The sequence below is a fragment of the Zootoca vivipara genome, chromosome 5 (genome assembly GCF_965207765.1).
Source record: "Zootoca vivipara chromosome 5, rZooViv2.hap1.1, whole genome shotgun sequence".
NCBI classification, from domain to species: domain Eukaryota; kingdom Metazoa; phylum Chordata; class Lepidosauria; order Squamata; family Lacertidae; genus Zootoca; species Zootoca vivipara.
The window spans coordinates 11,622,668-11,642,090 of record NC_142588.1 but is presented as its reverse complement, the minus strand read 5'-3'; the positions used below and the strand labels follow the sequence as shown (position 1 = coordinate 11,642,090).

The following is a 19,423-nucleotide window of genomic DNA, read 5'->3' as shown; positions in this document are numbered from 1 at the left end:
CTGCGTTTTCCCCCCATCCCGCCTGACACAGCAGGGGGTCGTCCCGCCTGTCCCTCCCCCCCCCCGCCTGACAGATCCGGCATTTAGCTCTGTTGGGCGGGGGAAGGGAGAAGCGGAGCATCGGACCGGTCCTCCGCTTGTGCCTCCCCCCGCCCGACAGATCCGACAACCCCAGGATCTGTGCTTTCTGTCGGGCGGTGGGGGGGAGAGGAACGAACGGGGAGAAAGGGCTGCTTTCTCCTTCATTCCTCTCCCCCTGCCACCGACAGCAAGGAGAGCTGCGGGGCTGTTGCCGCCTGCCTTCCAGGGAGCCAAGCGCCGCCACTGCCGCCAGTCCCCCGGAGCCCATAGGAACGCATTAATTAACTTTTAATGCGTTCCTATGGGAAACGGTGCCTCGCAAGACGAATTTTTCGTTGGACGAATTGACCGTCGGAACGAATTAAATTCGTCTAGCGAGGCACCACTGTAGATGTTTGAAGCTGCCCAGTGTGGCTGGGGAAATCCAGTCAGATGGGTGATGTATTATTATTTGAGCAGGACATCCCTATTTTCATTGGAGAAATGTTGGACACGACTAAACAACAAATGTTATAATGGTGGTCCAGAAGGCCACACCCTGTCCTGTCAAATTGGCCAACTTTTGCAACAGGAGTTTCCATAGCCTCTTTTTTCACATGCCTTTCATAAAACGTGCACATGGGGGGGGGAAACAGCTGGAGACATAGCTGTTAGGAAAACTGAAAGTTGCATGAGTCCTGCACACATTCTTTTCTGTTGTTTTCTCTGTTGTTTTCTGGTCAGGAAGGTTTTGCAGGTTTTCGAAATGCTACAAAACCCTACAGAACCAGTTTACCAGAAACAGTTCTGGTACAGAATTTGTACACTTTACGGGACTACAATCTGTTTCTAGCCAGTTTGGCATAGCTGTCAAATTCTCCCTTTTTTAAAGGGAAATTCCCTTATGCTGAATAGGTTTCCTCACGAGAAAAGGGAAAACTTGACAGCTATGCAGTTTGGTCCTGTAAAATCTGAACACCACTACCTGCCATTTTCAAGTTTTGAAAAGCTTTAGTAACTTAGTAATAGTGAGATATTAATGATCCTGGAATAAACTATGACTATTACAGTGGTGCTTCGCTAGACGAAATTAATCCGTTCCACGGGTCAATTCGTGTAACGAATTTTTCGTCTAGCGAGTCCAGGTTTCCCATAGGAATGCATTGAAACTTAATCAATGCATTCCAATGGGCTCCGGGGGACTGGCGGCGGGGAAGGCAGGCAGGCAGGCACTTGCTCTCTTGCCTGCCTGCCTTCCCCACCGCCTGTCACACGAAGATTGGAGGGCGCTGCTTGCCGGGGCTTGTCAACCCCGGCAAACAGCGCCCACCGATCTTCGGATCTGTGCTGTGTGACAGGTGGGCGTGGGGGGAAAGCCGGAGGATCGTTCCTCTGCCTTTCCCCCACCCTGCCTGTCACACAAAGATAAGCCCCGCAAGCAGCGCCCGCTGGTCAACCCCCGCAAACAGCACCCGCCAATCTTCGGCTCTGTCCCCCGATGCGCTACGGCTTCCCCGAGCCAAAGCGCCCGAGGGACGGAGCTGAATTGCGGTGCTGTGAGGGGGAGGCAAACGGCGAAAAGCCCCCGCCACGCTGCAATTTGGCTCGGGGACTGGCTTGGCGGGAAAAAGGGGAGGAATTCCTTCTTCCCGCTGCCGCCAAGCCAGTCCCTGAGCCGAAGTGCGGCGCGGGAGGGGGCTTTTCGCCTCCCCTTAGCTCAGGGAAGGTAAACGGCAAAAGCCCCCCCCCCCCGCACCGCAATCCGTCTCCGTCCCCCGGGCGCTTCAGCACGGGAAAGCAGGCAGGGAGATGGCAACAGCCCCGGAGCTTCCACGGGCTGTTGCCACCTGCCCGCCTGCCTTCCCCAAGCAGCGCCCGCCGATCCTCCGCTTCCCCCCCATCCTGCCTGTCACACAGCGGGGATCGTAGGGAGCTTCTCAAGCCCCCTACGATCCCCGCTGTGTGACAGGCGGAAGAAAGATCCTTCGGCGGATGGGGGAGAGGAACGAAGGAGGAGAAAGGACTGCTTTCTCCTCCTTCGTTCCTGTCCCCCTGCCACCGACAGCAAGGACAGGTCCCGGGGTTTGGAGAAGTGCTGGGCAAGCACTTCTCCGAACCCCGGGATGTCTCCTTTCTGTCTGCGGTGAGGGGAGAGGAACAAACAGAGAGAAAGCAGTCCTCTCCCCCCCACCACCGACAGAAAGCACAGGGTTGCCGGCTCTGTCGGGCAGGGGGAGTGAGAACCAATCCGATCCTCTGCTTCTCCATCCCCCCCCCGCCTGACGGAGCCAAAGTGCGGCGATGCAGCAGCGTTTCGCCGCCTGCCTTCCCCAAGCCAAGGGGAAGGCAGGCGGCAAAAAGCCCGCGGCTGTGCGGGGGCTTTCGCACTGCCGCGCTTCGGTTCCGTCCCCTGGAGCCGAAGCCTGGCGGTGTGAAAGCGAAAAGCCCCCGCACCGCTACACTTCGGCTGTGGGGGACGGAGCCTAAGTGCAGCAGTGCGGGGGCTGTTTTCCCCCCCGCCTGGCACACAGCTGCTTGCCTTCGCAGCACTTGGGCTCCGTCCCCTGGAGCCGAAGTGCGGCGGTGTGGGGGTGTTTTGCCGCCTGCCTTCCCCAAGCTTGGGGAAGGCAGGTGGCAAAAAGCCCTGGCAATTTTTCGCTGCACGCTGGACTTTGCAGTCGGAGGACTGCAAGACGAAGCCGCGGCCATAGAAAACCTCGTCGTCTTACGAGGCAACCTCCGATCGCAAAATCCATTCGTCTAGCGAAAAATTCGTCTTACAGGGCATTCGTTAAGTGAGGCACCAGTGTACTAAGTTACTAAAGCTTTCTAAGCCATTGTGTCCCATTTCTTTTCCATACCATCAAACAATGCCCATTGTCATAGGGTTTTCTGTTTATTGATTTTGCCGTATGTTCTTTATACCAGTATACCTAAAGGAGCATCTCCACCCCCATCGTTCTGCCCGGACACTGAGGTCCAGCTCCGAGGGCCTTCTTGCGGTTCCCTCATTGTGAGAAGCCAAGTTGCAGGGAACCAGGCAGGGGGCCTTCTTGGTGGTGGCGCCTGCCCTGTGGAACGCCCTCCCATCAGATGTCAAAAAGGAAAACAGCTACCAGATTTTTAGAAGACATCTGAAGGCAGCCCTGCTTAGGGAGGCTTTTAATGTTTAAGAAATTAGTGTATTTTAATATTTCTGTTGTAAGCCGCCCAGAGTGGCTGGGGAAACTCAGCCAGATGGGTGGGGTATAAATAATAAATTATTATTATTATTATTTATAACCTTACCCTTCGTTGCTTAGAAACTCTGGTGTTAAGCAATGTATACCTTGTTCAAATAAATAAATAAATAGCCTTGCAAAATAGAAAATGGGCAGGGGTGTGGAAGTGGGCGAAAATAACTAAAGGTACCTCATTTGTATAAACGATCAAGTCATCCTCAAATTATTAACTGCCAGGAACAATGAACTGAGCTGATGGCTAAATGATGAAGTCATTTGGAGGTGGGAATGTTCTCCCCCCCCCCCCGCCCCCTGGTGAAATAGAAACAAATAAGGAAAAGAAAACAAGGAGACAAACAGGAGAGAGCAAGAGATGGAAGGGGATGCAGGAAAGATACTCACTTAGTAACGCAGGGTTGCTGAACCTCCAGGCCTCGTTGTAGGTTGTGTACTGAGGGTGGCTGTAAGGATTTCCTGAGAATTCACTCCCTAGAAAAGAGCAAAGGAGGGGTGAGTCATTCACTAAGTATGTTGCACACTGAAGGTGGGGGAGCAGAATTGTGACAATGCCTAACAAGGGAGAGGGGGAGCATGAAGCCACACTCGTGAATTTTCTCCTTGTTACCCTTGTTTCCTTGTGGCTTTCTCCATCTCCCCACTTTCACCATGATTTCAGCTTTGCCTGTGTGGACTAACGCAATGCAGGCGTTAAACGTCTTCTATTTCTGACGTGCTGTTTTCTAGGATTTGGTCAGTCTGTCCTACGGACTGTCCTCTTCCCCTCCAGCCACCGGCACACCCTCAAAATCTGCCTCAAGCGGTTGGGAGAACCCTCTGGAGCAAAATTTGGGGGGGTGCGTGGAGAGAGAAGAAGGGGCAGCCCTTCTGTGCAAGTGGAATGCTGCCCACGCAGTGTTAGATACTGTACAATCTCAATGTATTCTTAATATATAAAGTATGTTGTATTTTTCTAGGAAAGCTCAATCTCACCTAGGGATGGATGAATTTGTTAGTTTTGATTTCTCTCATTTTTCCAATCCTAAGTGCTGTTCACCACATTTCTGAATTAGTTTGTGGAGTGTTGTCATTTCAAAACCAGCATTTCAGACACATTTATGCAAACTGTTCCCCCTAAAATTATCCATTTTGTATATTGTGTTCACTAATACAGTGGCACCTTGGGTTACAAACGCTTCAGGCTACAGACTCTGCTAACCCAGAAGTAGTACCTCGGGTTAAGAACTTTACTTCAGGATGAGAACAGAAATTGTGAGGAGGAGGCACAGCAGCAGCAGGAGGCCCCATTAGATAAAGTGGTACCTCAGGCGTACGTGCATTTTTTCCTCCGGGGGTTGGATTACATGACCCTCAGGGTCCAGTCCAACTTTATGTTTCTGTGATTCTTATATACACTTTTTCCTGTTGGATAATTGCATCACAAAATTCGTAGAAGTGCGAATTTTGAAGGCTAGCTGTGTTTCGGCTTAGGCATTGTTTCAGGAAGCGCAAATTGGGTGGCTTTGCAAAAGAATGAAAATTGTGCTGAATTTCTTCCCCCACCCCTGTAAGGAGAGCACGTGCAGGGACTTGGAGAAGCCAGAGAGGAGTTTCTTCACAAAGCCCTATCTGTGTCTGTAAAAAGAAGTCTCAGCTGCTCTCCCTCTCCCATCTGTATTGTCACCCTAAACTGTTTACAGTGAATCTGAAGTGCAGGTTAAGTAGAGGAGAAAGAGCCTCTCTCTCTCTCTCTTTCTCTCTCTCCAGAGCAGTCAAGGGGATCCAGGGAGGGAGACGCAGAGAGTGTGAAAGGTGTTTATTGACGAGGAGTGAAAGGAAACGTGCTGCAGGATAATGAGCTTTTGAGCTCAACTGTGACCAAGAGGAACTGAGCTATCTCCTTCCCCGATCACTAATGAAACACATGTAATTTCCTCATCAGCACTGGATTCTGTTTAACTGCTCCCTTTACAGCAGACCCTGGCTGTGACCTGCTCTCTCTGCTGGTCCCAAAGCTTTTTCTGCCAAAGCCTAGGATGTTCTGTAAACGTTGCCCAGGAGTCAAAAGGCAAGCGGAGGCCAGGCTTTTGAGGAATAACAAAGTCCATGGAGGAAAAGGGTCCCTGGACATTACAGGCCTGCCCTGAGGAACCCCCCCCCCAGCTTGCCAGAAAGGGCTGTAATTCAAGTGGCAGAGAGCATCTGTTTTGCATGCCAAAGATCACTGCTTAAAAACTCAGCATCTCCAGCTAAGCAGGGGAGGGAACTGTGTCTGAAATCCTGGAGAGCTGCTGCCAAACAGTGTAAAAAATGATGAGCTAGATCAGGCATCCCCAAACTGCAGCCCTCCAGATGTTTTGGCCTACAACTCCCATGATCCCTAGCTAACAGGACCAGTGATCAGGGAAGATGGGAATTGTAGTCCAAAACATCTGGAGGGCCGAAGTTTGGGGATGCCTGAGCTAGATTGTTCAATGGTTTGATTAGATCAGGCATGTCCAACAGGTAGATCATGATCTACTGGTAGATCACTGGACGTCTGTGGTAGATCACTGGCTCCCCCCAAAGCAGCTCAACATTTTTGCCCTGCACCCCCCAAAAATGTGGCTTTCCTCCTCCCTAAAAGAAGGTCAACAACTTTGACCTAACCCCCCCAAAAAACAGGGCTTTCCTCCTCCCTAAAAAGCTCAACAACTTCAACCTGAACCCAAAAAAACAGGGCTTTCCTTCATAGAAAAAGTTCAACAACCTTGACCTGAACCCCCCAAAAGGGGGTAGATCACTGCCAGTTTTTAACTCTGTGAGTAGATCGCAGTCTCTTGGGAGTTGGCCACCCCTGTATTAGATGATCCTCGGGGTCCCTTCCAACTGTACAATATCATGAGTCTATGAGACTCAGTCTAAAGCAGGCATCCCCAAACTGCAGCCCTCCAGATGTTTTGGCCTACAACTCCCATGATCCCTAGCTAACAGGACCAGTGGTCGGGAAAATGGGAATTGTAGTCCGAAACATCTGGAGGGGCGAAGTTTGGGGATGCCTGGTCTAAAGCATCTTCCTATGTTCCTACTCCATTTTCAAGCAGCAGGGGATTTCCCTTCCAGACTCTAGCCTCATAGAACTTTGCTGGTCAATGTGGTTCACCAGTGGTGTCCCCGTTCCTCAGGGTTGAACTGGGGAGCCAGGCTTCTCCCAGCTCCAGAAACTGAGGCTTAAATAATATCTCTAGGACAGCGATAGCAACTGAGGGTAAATGTCAGAAATAGACATTTATCTTCGGAGACGGGGAGTGCCATCCACATTCCAATCATTCAGAAGGAAGGACTTTCCCTCTGTATCTCCTCAAAATTTAATACCCCTAATGTCTTGCCAGAATGGTGCATGCTCTAGTTATCTCCCGCTTGACTACTGCAATGCGCTCTATGTGGGGCTACCTTTGAAGGTGACTTGGAAACTACAACTAACCCAGAATGCGGCAGCTGGACTGGTGACTGGGAGTGGCCGCCGAGACCACATAACACCGGTCCTGAAAGGCCTACATTGGCTCCCAGTACGTTTCCGAGCACAATTCAAAGTGTTGGTGCTGACCTTTAAAGCCCTAAATGACCTCAGTCCTGTATACCTGAAGGAGCATCTACACCCCCACCATCCAGCCCAGACACTGAGGTCCAGCGCTGAGTGTCTTCTGGCAGTTCCCTCCCTGTGAGAAGTGATGTTACAGGGAACCAGGCAGAGGGCCTTCTCGGTAGGGCGCCCACCCATCAGATGTCATGGAAATAAACAACTATCTGACTTTTGGAAGCCACCTGAAGGCAGCCCTGTTTAGGGAAGTTTTTAATGTTTGATGTTTTCTCGTGTTTTTAATATTCTGTTGGGAGCCGCCCAGAGTGGCTGGGGAAACCCAGCCAGATGGGTGGGGTATAAATAATAAATTGTTGTTATTTATTATTATTTAAAAGGCTTCTTTTCTTCACATGTATCTTAAGAATGTCTTTCCATAATGAGCATCAGCATCTAGACAGTGGCTGATAATTAGTTCCTGGCCCAATTCAAGTGCTGGTTTTGACCTATAAGGCTGATGCAGCCCAGGACCCCAATACTTCAAGGACCACCACTCCTGAAAACAAAATAGTCAAAAATCACTAAGAGACAGATCTAACTTGGCTGCCCACCAGAATATAATTGATAGGGCCAAGCAGACCTCTCTTGGAAGGCTGTTCCAAATTTTGGGTACCATCACTGAAAAGGCCCAAACTCTTGTGCCCATCTGTTATACATCCAAGAGCAGAGAGAGAAGTATCTTAGTGTAGCAGACTCATTCAGGGCAGGATGTGGTTCCTGAGATATGGTATTCTGGTCTCAGGCCATTTAGAGGCCAAAAATGCTGAATGGAGCCTTGAAAGATACCTGCCAAGTCTCCCGCTGAAAAATGCGGGATCAGCAGCGGCGCGGCACTGGAAGTTGCATAGAAGCAATTTCCGGGGCCGCTCTGCCCATGTGTGGGCACTGGAAATAGGGCAGAGCGGCACCGGAAGTTGCTTCTATGCATGCCCGCCGGCCATCTTGGTGCTGGCCGCATGGCGGCTACTATTTTGGTGACGGTCGCCGCCAGGCGGCCACCACCAAGATGGCCTCCGGGCATGCGTAGAAGCAACTTCCGGTGCCGCTCTGCCCGATTTCCGGTGCCCACACATGGGCAGAGCAGCACCCAAAATGGAGGCTCCCTGGCAGGTAGGAAATCCGGGGGATTTCCGGGATTTTTCTCCATTTGGGAGAACAGCGGGAAACAGATTAAAATCTGGGGGTTTCCCGCGAAAAATGGGATACTTGGCAGCTAAGCCTTGAAAAGGTTGGAGAAATAATGATTTGACTTGCTAGCTCCACTCAGAACATTTCCAGCAGCTGCCATATCTTCTACCAATCGAATTTCCCCAACTGTTTTCAGAATCATCCAAGAAAACGACCACACCCTCAAGCACCTTGCCCAAATATGACAAATTTGACAATAAAAGCAGACTGTTCTTCTGTCTAATCAAAACTGAAACCGTCACAAATGTGTCAAGGAAGAAGAACTTACCAGGCACCATTCCTGCAAGAGTTGAGGTTGGGTAGCTGCCCTGTCCGGTTGGTGGAACATGGGGTGGGTAGCCAGGCAAGGTTGTGCTTGCCATGTCACGACCTAGCGAGGAGAAAAAGGAGGGAGAGCCGATTTCAGTACAGTAGCTCAGGGTGTGAACTGTAAGGAAGGAAGCTCCTAGTTCACAGATTGCACCTCGGCTGCAAGCTCACTAGGTGGCATTTGGGTGTAGCAAGTTGTTTAGCAGATAAACATTCTTCTTACATCTACAAAGGCATCTCTACCTCCCTTAACATAAGTTACAACGGCGCCTGTTGTGTTCATAACAGACAAACAAAACCCTATGCACTTTATTCAGTGATACAGCTAGAATTGTATGCATGCTAACCCAGAGGTAAATCTGATCCAGTTCAATAGGGACAGGAGCAGAATTGGGCAACCATGCAGCCCTATCCTACGCAAGTAAGTTGCACTGAATTCAAAGGGATTTTGTGCCAGGTAAACATACCTAGTATTAACAAAATAAAAGAATTCCTTCTATCAGCACCTTAAAGACCAACTAAGTTTTTATTTTGGTATGAGCTTTCGTGTGCATGCACACTTCTTCAGATACACTGAAGCAGAAGTCCTCAGGCGCTTATGTAGGGAAAGGGTGGGGGGGTATCACTCAGAAGGGTGGTGGAAATGGTCTCTAAGGTGCTGCTGGAAGGAATTTTTTTTATTTTGTTTCGACTACGTCAGACCAACACGGCTACCTACCTGTAACTATACCTAGTATTGCAACCTTAGTCACAATTCCACAGCTTTACAAAAGGATTAATGGGTATGGATTGTACAAGTCTTTAATTATATAGGTCAGCTCAGTTGGTCGAGTATGAGACTCTTAATCTCAGGGTCATGGGTTTGAGCCCCATGTTGTGCTAAAGATTCCTGCATTGTGGGGGGTTGGACTAGATGACCGCTGTGCTCCCTTTCCAACCCTACAGTTCTATGATTCTATGATATGCAGCCCAATCATGGGAATTCAGCCCCGTATAATCCAGCTTCCTTTATTTGCAGGTTTGCTTTCGTACGATTGCACCCATAACAACACAAACACTAATAGCCATACCTCTGGTTACGTTCGCTGCGGGCTGTGTACATCAAGGGATACAAATGCACCGAACCCGGAAGTACCAGAACAGGTTACTTCTGGGTTTGGCGATTTGCGCATGTGCAGAAGCGCCGAATGACGTCGTGCGCATGTGCAGAAGTGCCAAATTGTGCGGTGAGCATGCGCATGATTTGGCGCTTCAGGTTGTGCACTGCTCAGGTTGCAAACGGGGCTCCGGAACGGATCCCGTTTGCATCCAGAGGTACCACTGTAATGAAATACACAACAAACAACAATAACAGCAAGTGTTCGTGACAGAGCTGGGTGAGGTTTCAAAAGATTAATTTGGAAACTATCAGGAATAGGACTCTCTGAGGATTGAAGCCTTTTTATCTGCCCCTGTACAAACTAAAATAAATAATAAATAAGTTTAAAATATGTTGGGTGAGACTTCTCTCCTAAAGATGAAATATCCATTCATTTGTTTTTCTCACTGACACACAAGGCCCATCTTCAGAAACAGCTGCAGGCAAGCTTTTGTTTATTTCCAGAAGGAATTGTCCCATTAGAAGCGGAATTAAGTCCAGAATTAAAGTACAGTATTGGTGCTGCTTCTCCTTGCTGGCTTTACTGCAATACCACCAGACCACATGTTGTGTCTACTCTGGGCAGGAGGAAGCCTTTCCAGCTGCATGTTTTCAGAGCATACAGCTGGGATTCTGGGTGAAAGAAATAGCAATAGGCCGCCTGAACTTTTTTATGGGAAACATCCAGTAGAGACCAGCTCTTTCCTCCAACCAAAGCTTGGACATGACTTTCTTTCAGTGGTACATCTTCAAGGATAAGAGAACCCACAAATCACAGCCTTCATTTAAAAAGATCATCTCAAAGATAAGAGATGCTAAAAGGACACAAAACAAAGAACTGAGTTAAAACTACTGTGACTTAATCATAGGGTACAGAGGGCCTTTAAAAAGCTCTGATAAACATCTGCTCTTTTTCTTAGCAAAAGGGACCCTTGGTGAGGGTGGTTTTTCTTTTTTTGAAAACCATTATTCCCACCCTAATCTTTTAGCACACAGTCTTCAGCCTTTCTTTGTCGCATGCTTCCCAAACACTTTTGTTATCTTGTTCACTTCAGTATCCAGTTTGTGCCTTGCTTTATTAAACAAACAACTAACTGAAGGGATGTCTCTAGCAACACACCCCAGACCCTCCAAATCTCCCTATTTTCCAAGGACAGTCCAGAATTTACAGAAGCAATCCCAGTTTCTGATTTGATCCCAGAATGTCCCACCTTCCCTTAGGCTGTCCCAACATTGGATAAATGTTGGAGGGCATGGAGTTATGTGACCCCTGAACCAATGAGATAAGCAACTGTACATCTTTTAGAAGATATCTAAAGGCAGCCCTGGTTAGAGAAGGTGTTTTTTTTAGTATTTAATGTTTTGTTATGTTTTTATATATGCTGGAAGCTGCCCAGAGTGGCTGGGGCAACCCAGACACATGGGCGGGGTATTATTATTATTATTATTATTGAGGAATAAAAGGTAAAGGGACCCCTGACCATTGGGTCCAGTCGTGACCGACTCTGGGGTTGTGGCGCTCATCTCGCATTACTGGCCGAGGGAGCCGGCATACAGCTTCCAGGTCATGTGGCCAGCATGACAAAGCCACTTCTGGTGAACCAGAGCAGCGCAGGAAACGCCGTTTACCTTCCCACCAGAGCAGTACCTATTTATCTACTTGCACTGTGTGCTTTCGAACTCCTAGGTTGGCAGGAGCTGGGACCAAGCAACAGGAGCTCATGCCGTCGCGGGGATCCGAACCGCCCACCTTCTGATCGGCAAGCCCTAGGCTCTGTGGTTTAACCCACAGCGCCACCCGCGTCCTTATGGAGGAATAAGACATCCCTATTTTTATCAGAGAAATGCTGGAAGGTATGGCACCCCAGTCCACTGGGATTCAACCAGTTGCATTGGGCAGAGCTTTGAGTTCAGGTGGGAAAGAGTAAGGAGCAATCAAGAGCAGGAAGCAACTTGCGTTGAACTTAAAAAAACAACACATGCTTAGGTTTGGGCTCCCCAATGCACCTTTGCTCAGTTTTAGACAGGGCTGCATTTGGACCATACCATGCTGGCTGAAAGGCAAGAAGACGACTTTGGGGAGGGGGACCACTGGGATATGGCAGCAACATGAGTGTGAAAGAGGAATGCCTTGTGCTGTGTACAAAGGCTCACCTTGTTTGCACAGCCCTCGGGCACACCAGTTTCCACAGCTCCTTCCTTCCTTGCTTTATTTCTTTTTTAAAAAGCATTGAATCCCCCCCCCCCTCTGCTCTAATCCCTTCTAAACCACAGCATTTTTCAGGTGCTCTGTGTAAGTGAAACTATAATCTCTGGTAAAACAGACTGCTTAAACTGCTGTAGCATTAGGCCAATCGAGTCCAGAGGCCCTGGATTTCCCATCTGCCCAGCCATCAGCGAGAGGATTTCAGTCTGAAAGGCTGGCTAAAGCCCCAGCAATGGGAAAGAACGGGACCAAGTCTTACCTTGCAAAGCTGTGGAGGGTTAAGAGACCAAAAGCTATTTGTCCTAGCATTTTGAAGCTATTCAAGACTGATCTTCCTTGTCAGGTTTCCAGGAAAAGATCAACCCATCCCATCCTTCCCCCCCTTCTAGTATTTATCAAGGTTTGCAAGGGAAGATATTTCACACCTCTCAAAGGCTTAAAGAGTGAAGGAACTTGGAAGAGGAGTAGAGAGCAATAACAAACTGGGGGGGGGGGGGAGAGAAGAGTATCGCTGGCTCTTGGAATCAGCACATTCCTGTTTATCAGGCAAATGTTGGAGCATTTGCCCTTTCTTGGCACTCGACTAGCACTCGACCACTGAAAATGCCAGGTGGGCAATTAACATGCCAAAAGTTTGCAGGAATACCGATCGGTCATCCCAGGGAAATCTTGGGTTTCTCTGAAATTTCCAAAAAGAAATTTCTAGCCTAGAGAAATCTAGAAATTTCTAGATTTAAATGTTAAGAAGATGATGGAGGAAGAAGAAGGAAATCTGCTCCCATTTCCTAGTACATTAGCCATCGAGATTTCTGCCAGTACCATCATGGTGTCACAGCAGACTTGGAATTCTGTGTACGATTCTGGTTACCTCGCCTCAAAAAGGACATTGTGGTGCTGGAAAAGTTCAAGAAAAGGGCAGCCAGAACGAACAAGGAGATGGAGCAACTCTTCTGTGAAGGAAAGTTTAAGGTAAAGGTAAAGGGACCCCTGACCATTAGGTCCAGTCGTGTCTGACTCTGGGGTTGCGGCACTCATCTCGCGTTATTGGACGAGGGAGCCGGCGTTTGTCCGCAAACAGCTTCCGGGTCATGTGGCCAGCATGACAAAGCTGCTTTCTGGCGAACCAGAGCAGCGCACGGAAACGCCGTTTACCTTCCCGCCGGAGCAGTCCCTATTTATCTACTTGCACTTTGATGTGCTTTCGAACTGCTAGGTTGGCAGGAGCTAGGACCAAGCAACGGGAGCTCACCCCATTGCAGGGATTCGAACCGCCGACCTTCTGATCAGCAAGCCCTAGACTCTGTAGTTTAACCCACAGTGCCACCTGGAAGGAAAGTTTCATTTCCCTCAAAAAGCCCTTCAGTGTTTCGCCCAAACATAAAAAATGGCCTCGAATGTTCCTCGATGCCGAGGAACAATGAATGAGCACTATTTGAGTTTGCTCAGTCAACTAACAACAAATCCACCTAACAGTTACCTTATCCAGCCTACAATTTACCAGCTTTTACACAAGAATAACATGGGGGACTTTGTCAAAAGCCTTACTGAAATCAAGATGCACTATATCCACAGCATTCCCCTGATCCACCAAGCTTGTAACTCCATCAAAAAAAACAAATGAGATTCACCAATGGCAAATATAATAAAGTTTTGGTTCATGGTGGCAGAGCTGCTTGAGGAATTTGTTCTATGCCAATTCCAGTATGAACTAACATGATCCACACACCCCAGAGTAACAGATAGCTTGGGGTGCTGTTCTGCCTCGAAAAATGTAGCGAAATGCCCATAAAAATTCATATTTATATTCATATTGGTTTCACCTTTTCTTCCCTCCCTTTTGTTCTTGATATTCATTCTACTGCCATTGTGTCGGTTCGCTTTGTGCAGCATGGCAGACGTCCCTCCCTCCCTCCCTCTAAATCCCCCTTGACCAAAACTATTCTCCATGTTGTGGTCGTCTACCACCTTTGAAACCACAATCTTCTCCTCTTTGCGTTGCCATCATCACAGCTCAATCCCAGCACCCCTTTGCAAAACTCTGCTGTCAAAACCATTCACTGCCCTTGTCATTCAAACCATATATTCAAACCCTGTGCCAGATTCTGGTTCCTTTCCACACACAGCACAAACTTTTACCCTTTTAAAATAAGGGTAGCCCAGTGGTGTCCAAACCTTTTTCAAAGAAGGCCAGATTTGATGAAGTGGAGGGCCATGGGGGGGGGAGTTGTTGAGGTTTCTTTTTAGGATTTTGCCCCAGGAAATAAACTGCCACAGGAGTTGGATTAAACCAACCGGTGGGCCAGATTAGACCCCCAAAACAGACTTTGGACATGCCTGGGGGTAGCCAATGTGCTGCTTTCCCCCTTTAAAATGCATGCAAGCTTCAACCAGTAAAGGATTAGGCCCATTTTGGTGACAAGTGGCCGCTTTTAAATTTTTTTACAGTTGTTTGTCCTTTCCATCAAATGGTGTACAAGCACACTAGCCTGTATTTTTGTGCTGTACTCAAGCACAAAACCCAACAGATTGGTGGATCTCTCAAATCCACATAAGGGATGCACACATTTTTCTTATGTGCACAAGGAATTCAACATAGGGTGGATCACATAGTACGGAAGATAAAGAAGTTGAGCCATGCTTGTTTACTGAGCTGCCAGGAGGCTGGCAGAATCTTCCCTAATGCCCACCCCTTCAAGAAACCTTGAATGATTCCGCTTCATTTTTTTAAAGCTCTTGGCCTTGGTAGGTCTGGATATCACACTGTCTCTTGCCTTGTCACCCCCCTCCCCCCGAAAACTTTGCCTATCTCTATCATAAACACACCATGAATCATTCATCTTTAACAGATTATGCAAATTGGGGGGACATAAAATCAATAATAATCAATAACTGCAGCCACTTAATTGCCAGCAAAGACATTTTTAAGAATGAGCATTATCTGCAGCCTTTTCTTGGGTAATGGCACCATTAATCCAAATGTTGGATCCTGGCCTAAATGTAGCAACATCTCCCTCCTCCATCGTTCCCCTCCCTGTCCTTCCCCACACCTCTGAGTGTGCGTTCTTAATTTCCAGGCTTTGCATTTCCTCTCATTACTGCTGGCAAGCAACTCCGAATGTTAATGGTTCTTGCTTTTTTTTGTGACTCTGTGCCTGATTGAAAAGTCGCATACAGATTGAGATGTTAGTGTTAAACTGCCACCTGGGAACATCAAGCTGGGTCTGAAATGAACTTTTCTCCCTCGTAGAACCAGATGGATCAGCCAGGAGTGTTCCCGAGTGGGTCTGAGACTGTTCCAGGGCAGTGGAGTGGGGGGAGGAAGAGGAACACTTCTACTCCGGCTTAGGGGATTCTTTGGCAAGAAACGACATCCTCTGCTTTTCTCAATCCCAAACCATGGCTGCTCCTCAATATCCTTGAAAGTGCTCCGTCTATCATTCTATCAATGAATCAACACCGCTTCCATGACACATATTAATAAAAAGGGATGGGAAGAGGGCCTGCAAGTACCGTATTTTTCCGTGTATAACACGCCCCCATGTATAAGACGACCCCTATTTTTGGGACCCCCAAATTAAGCAAATGGGGATTGCCCAGAGTTGTTGAGCTTTTGGGGGGGGGGTGCCCACAATCGCTCACCCGCCTGATCGCCACTGCCAATTGCACGCCTCTCCGAAGCCACCAATCACCTGCCCGCTCACCACCAGCAGCTGCCAATTGCCCGCCCAATTGCTGCAGCAGAAGCCAATCGCCAGCAGGCCTTGCCGCAGCCACCAATCACCTGCCCAGTTGCCACAGCCACCAATCACCCGCCCAATTGCCACAGCAGCAGCCAATCACCAGCAGCTTCACTTCCCACACCGAGGGAACCACCAGAAGGCCTTTGGTGCTGGATCTCAGTGTCTGGGCTGAACGATGGGGGTGGAGATGCTCCTTCAGGTGAACTGGGCCAAAACTCTTCTAGATATACAGAAATCTAGAACTCTGTCATGACCGTGGAGTCAGGCTCCTCTTCTCTGGGGACTTAGGCTAGAGATTCAGAGTGGGAGAAGGAATCGCCTTAAGTCCTGATACACATACAGCAACAGAAGCAAATGGAAGTCCATTGAACCAGAACCTCTCTAGCCCTAGGAGGTTCGGTTGCCCACCTCTGACTTAAGGATTCCAGCTCAGGTGCTCTACCAAAATCATAGCTTCCCCTTCTCTGTCAGAATCAATGGCTGCCAAAGCAGGCTGGGGTGTTAAAATGAAGAGGCTTCCATTACAGAAGGCAGAGCTAAATACTGGGAAAGAGTTGTAATTCCCATTTAAGCCTCTCTCTCAGGGCAACTACTGCTGAAACAATATCTGAGCTCTGCTCTGAGCCCTGGAAAAGCGCTGTCCAGGGTACCATTAAAGCCTTGCCTCCCTACTGCTGAGGCTATTGCTATCTCATCTAGATTAGGAATATATTCTCCATTTATCCTGCTTTTGGGGCTGCTGGGAGGCCTCTTGAGGGAGAAGCCAGATGGATGCCTCTTTTCTGAAGCAGCCAGGGAGACATCTGATGACACAGCATTGGAGTCATCTGGCCTAATCAATGTTGCTGAGAGGTCCCCTTCCTTCCAGTCAACTTCTTTAGCATTTCCAAAGGCAAAGAGTGGATGTGCTTTTCTAGCAGCTTCAATGCACAAAATATGGAATACTCAGGAGCGCAATACCTCAAATCTCTCATTGCATGCGGGAATGTAAAGGTATGGCATCAATCTCTGGACTGCAGCCTGGCCACCCTGATCTTTATCACTAGAGTCTTCTCCCTCTCCCTGGTACTTTTAATGCCATGCTCGTCTAGGGTCTCTATAAAACCAGAGGCTTCTTGGGAGAACATTGGAAATCCTTCTGAATCAGGACACATTTTGATTTTGATTTTTTTTTTTTACATTTGTCCTGATAACCACAAGGCCTAAAAGCACTGCTCTTCCGGGGGGGGGGGGGGGGGGAGAGAAGCCAAACTAAGCTTCTTGCGGTTCTGGATAAATTGTTGCTATGAGAATAGCCATGTTCTGAGTTCTGCGGCCAAATCAAACATTGGGATTTTGACCATAAAATGCTCGTGATGCGCACAGGCTGATTTTCATTTTTGAAATATTGCAGTCCTTCTTTACTGAATCTTTCAGTAAATTTCATTTTCTAGATGCTTAAGAAGCAAGACCTTAACACAAAACAACAGGTGTCAAACCGCTTTTTTTTGTGTGTGTGGAAAAAACCAAACAAATTAATCTTTCAAATAAAAAGTTATTTCATAACAACTGTGCATGAGGGTAAAGGGGAAGCTGCTGGAACAAAAAATAATCCAAACCTGCATAGTACGTGACCATATCGGCGCAACCCCTCAAGGTCTATAATGGTTGTTTTCAGTGACCTATCCATTTGTTCTGAGGTCTCAGCAGCCATTTCTCAGAAGTCAAATGGTTTGTTATCTCACTTTATCAGTCCTTGACGGTCCCTCCTCTCCCACATCACGTGCCTTAGTTTACAAGAACATCAACATCTTCCCCTACCCAGCTACTTCACAGATTCCGGTGAAATCCGAGGGTGAAATGGCATTACCGGATCTGACCATTTCCCCCATCAATGAGACAAATGTTGCCATGAGTGTTCATATGCAGCTTGCAAAGGGGTTCAACTATAGGCTAGCTTCTGAGTAAAACAAAAGCAACAATCTTTAATCCTTGGAGTCTTTTCAAGCGCTAGGCCAGCTCCTTGCAAGCGTTTCCACACAGGACAATCCTCAACTACGTGTGTGTGTGTGGGGGGGGGGGACCAGCCCAATCAGCCCCATATAACAGTGGTACCTTGGTTTATGAACTTAATCCATTCCAGAAGTCCGTTCTTAAACCAAAGTGTTCTTAAACCAAGGCGTGCTTTCCCATAGCAACAGGGGACTCAATTTACAAATGAAACACACTCGACAGGAAGTGAAACATGTTCTGCTTCCAAGGCAAAATTCACAAGCCAGAACACCTACTTCCGGGTTTGCAGCGTTCTTAATCCAATTTGTTCATAAACTAAGCTGTTCTTAAACCAAGGTACCACTGTATACACTTATTAACACTTGCAGAAGCTTACCATAGATATAAATGCCAGAGCTACCCCAAGCCTGCCCAATGATGGACTCCCAGGGAGTGGGTGACGCTGTGGTCTAAACCACTGAACCACTTGGGCTTGCTTATCAGAAGGTTGGCAGTTCGAATGGGAGGTGAGCTCCCATTGCTCTGTCCCAGTTCCTGCCAACCTAGCAGTTTGAAAGCACGCCAGTGCAAGCAGATAAATAGGTACTGCTGTGGCGGGAAGGTAAACGGCATTTCCGTGTGCTCTGGTTTCTGTCGCGGTGTTCCGTTGCGCCAGAAGCGGTTTAGTTATGCTGGCCACATGACCCGGAAAAGCTGTCTGTGGACAAACACCGGCTCCCTCAGCCAGAAAGCGAGATGAGCGCTGCAACGCCATAGTCACCTTTGACTGGACTTAACCTTCCAGGGGTCCTTTACCTTTATACCTCTACTTCCATATTACAGCCAATTTAGTTACTGTGGAGATTCTCGTAAGAGCTCTAAACAAAGCAGCTGAGGAAAACCTGGGATAGTTACAAGCAGGTTACGAGATAAAGAGTTAAATCTTTCCATATCGGAACGCCTCCCCTCATTTTAAAGTAACTTTAACAGAATATTGCACAACTCTAGATCTATTCACTCATTCGGTTATGTGCAAATGAAGAGATGGGGCAAGTTAGAGGAATTGTGTTCTTTGACCCCTGCCCTATACACATTCACCTGAATGTGTGAACAGAGTCTGTGCACCAACAAACTATGTACCTAGGCTCAGGCTGTGGATTGTGGAGCCAGCAAAACACAAAGAGAAATGGCGCCGCATCTATTCTACGCACACATATGGTTTCCATTTGTTGTGTACAAACAGTCCACACATCCATCCATGTACAAATGAATGAGTAGACAACACTATCTCTGTGTTACATAATAATCAATGTTATATTTTCATTCTGCTTTTCAAACAAGTACTCTCTCCCAAGGTGGCTCGCAAGGGTTAAAAATTCCCATCCTGCTTCCCAGAGGCACCTGGTGGGTCACTGTGGAAAACAGGATGCTGAACTCAAAAGGCCTTTTATCCAGCAGGATTCTTCTTGCATTTAGCCCAGTGCTGGTGGCAGGCACTGAACATAATATTAAAACAGGCCCTGCTTCCAGACTTACAAACTATAAATATAAGGCACGCAAGGGAAAGCGAGGGTAAAGAAAAGAAAAGAAGGGAAAGGAGGAAGATCAGTTTGGCAATGCCGGGATGAAGTGTTGAGTTGTAAAGAGACAGAATGAAGACAATATGTGAGTGAATCCAGCACAACGTGACACCACTCTCTACCTAAGCATCTCCAAAATGTAAAGCAGGGGAGTTTTGTGGAAGTGAGGACCATCCGTGGTAGAGCATCTGCTCTGCATACAGAATATATTAATATAACAACAAACAACAACAAAAACAACAACAACTTATTTATACACCCCCCCCCCCATCTGGTTGGGTTTTCCCAGCCACCCTGGACGGCTTCCAACAGAATATTAAAAAAACGAGAAACATCAAACATAAAAACTTCCCTAAACAGGGCTGCCTTCAGATGTCTTCTAAAAGTCAGGTAG

The 19,423-nt window shown here is 47.9% G+C and overlaps 1 protein-coding gene across 15 annotated transcripts in view; it reads right to left on the bottom strand.

The window, feature by feature from the left end:
• Positions 1 to 19,423, bottom strand: part of PAX2 (paired box 2) — a 126,426-nt gene that overhangs the window by 7,617 nt on the left and 99,386 nt on the right. For all 15 annotated transcript variants that reach the window (XM_088670064.1, XM_088670062.1, XM_088670070.1 and 12 more), the window contains 2 exons: positions 8,354 to 8,455; positions 3,684 to 3,770 (listed from right to left, as the gene is read on the bottom strand). In XM_088670064.1, coding sequence (XP_088526190.1) covers positions 3,684 to 3,770; positions 8,354 to 8,455 — 189 coding nt within the window. The remainder of the gene's footprint in view (positions 1 to 3,683; positions 3,771 to 8,353; positions 8,456 to 19,423) is intronic.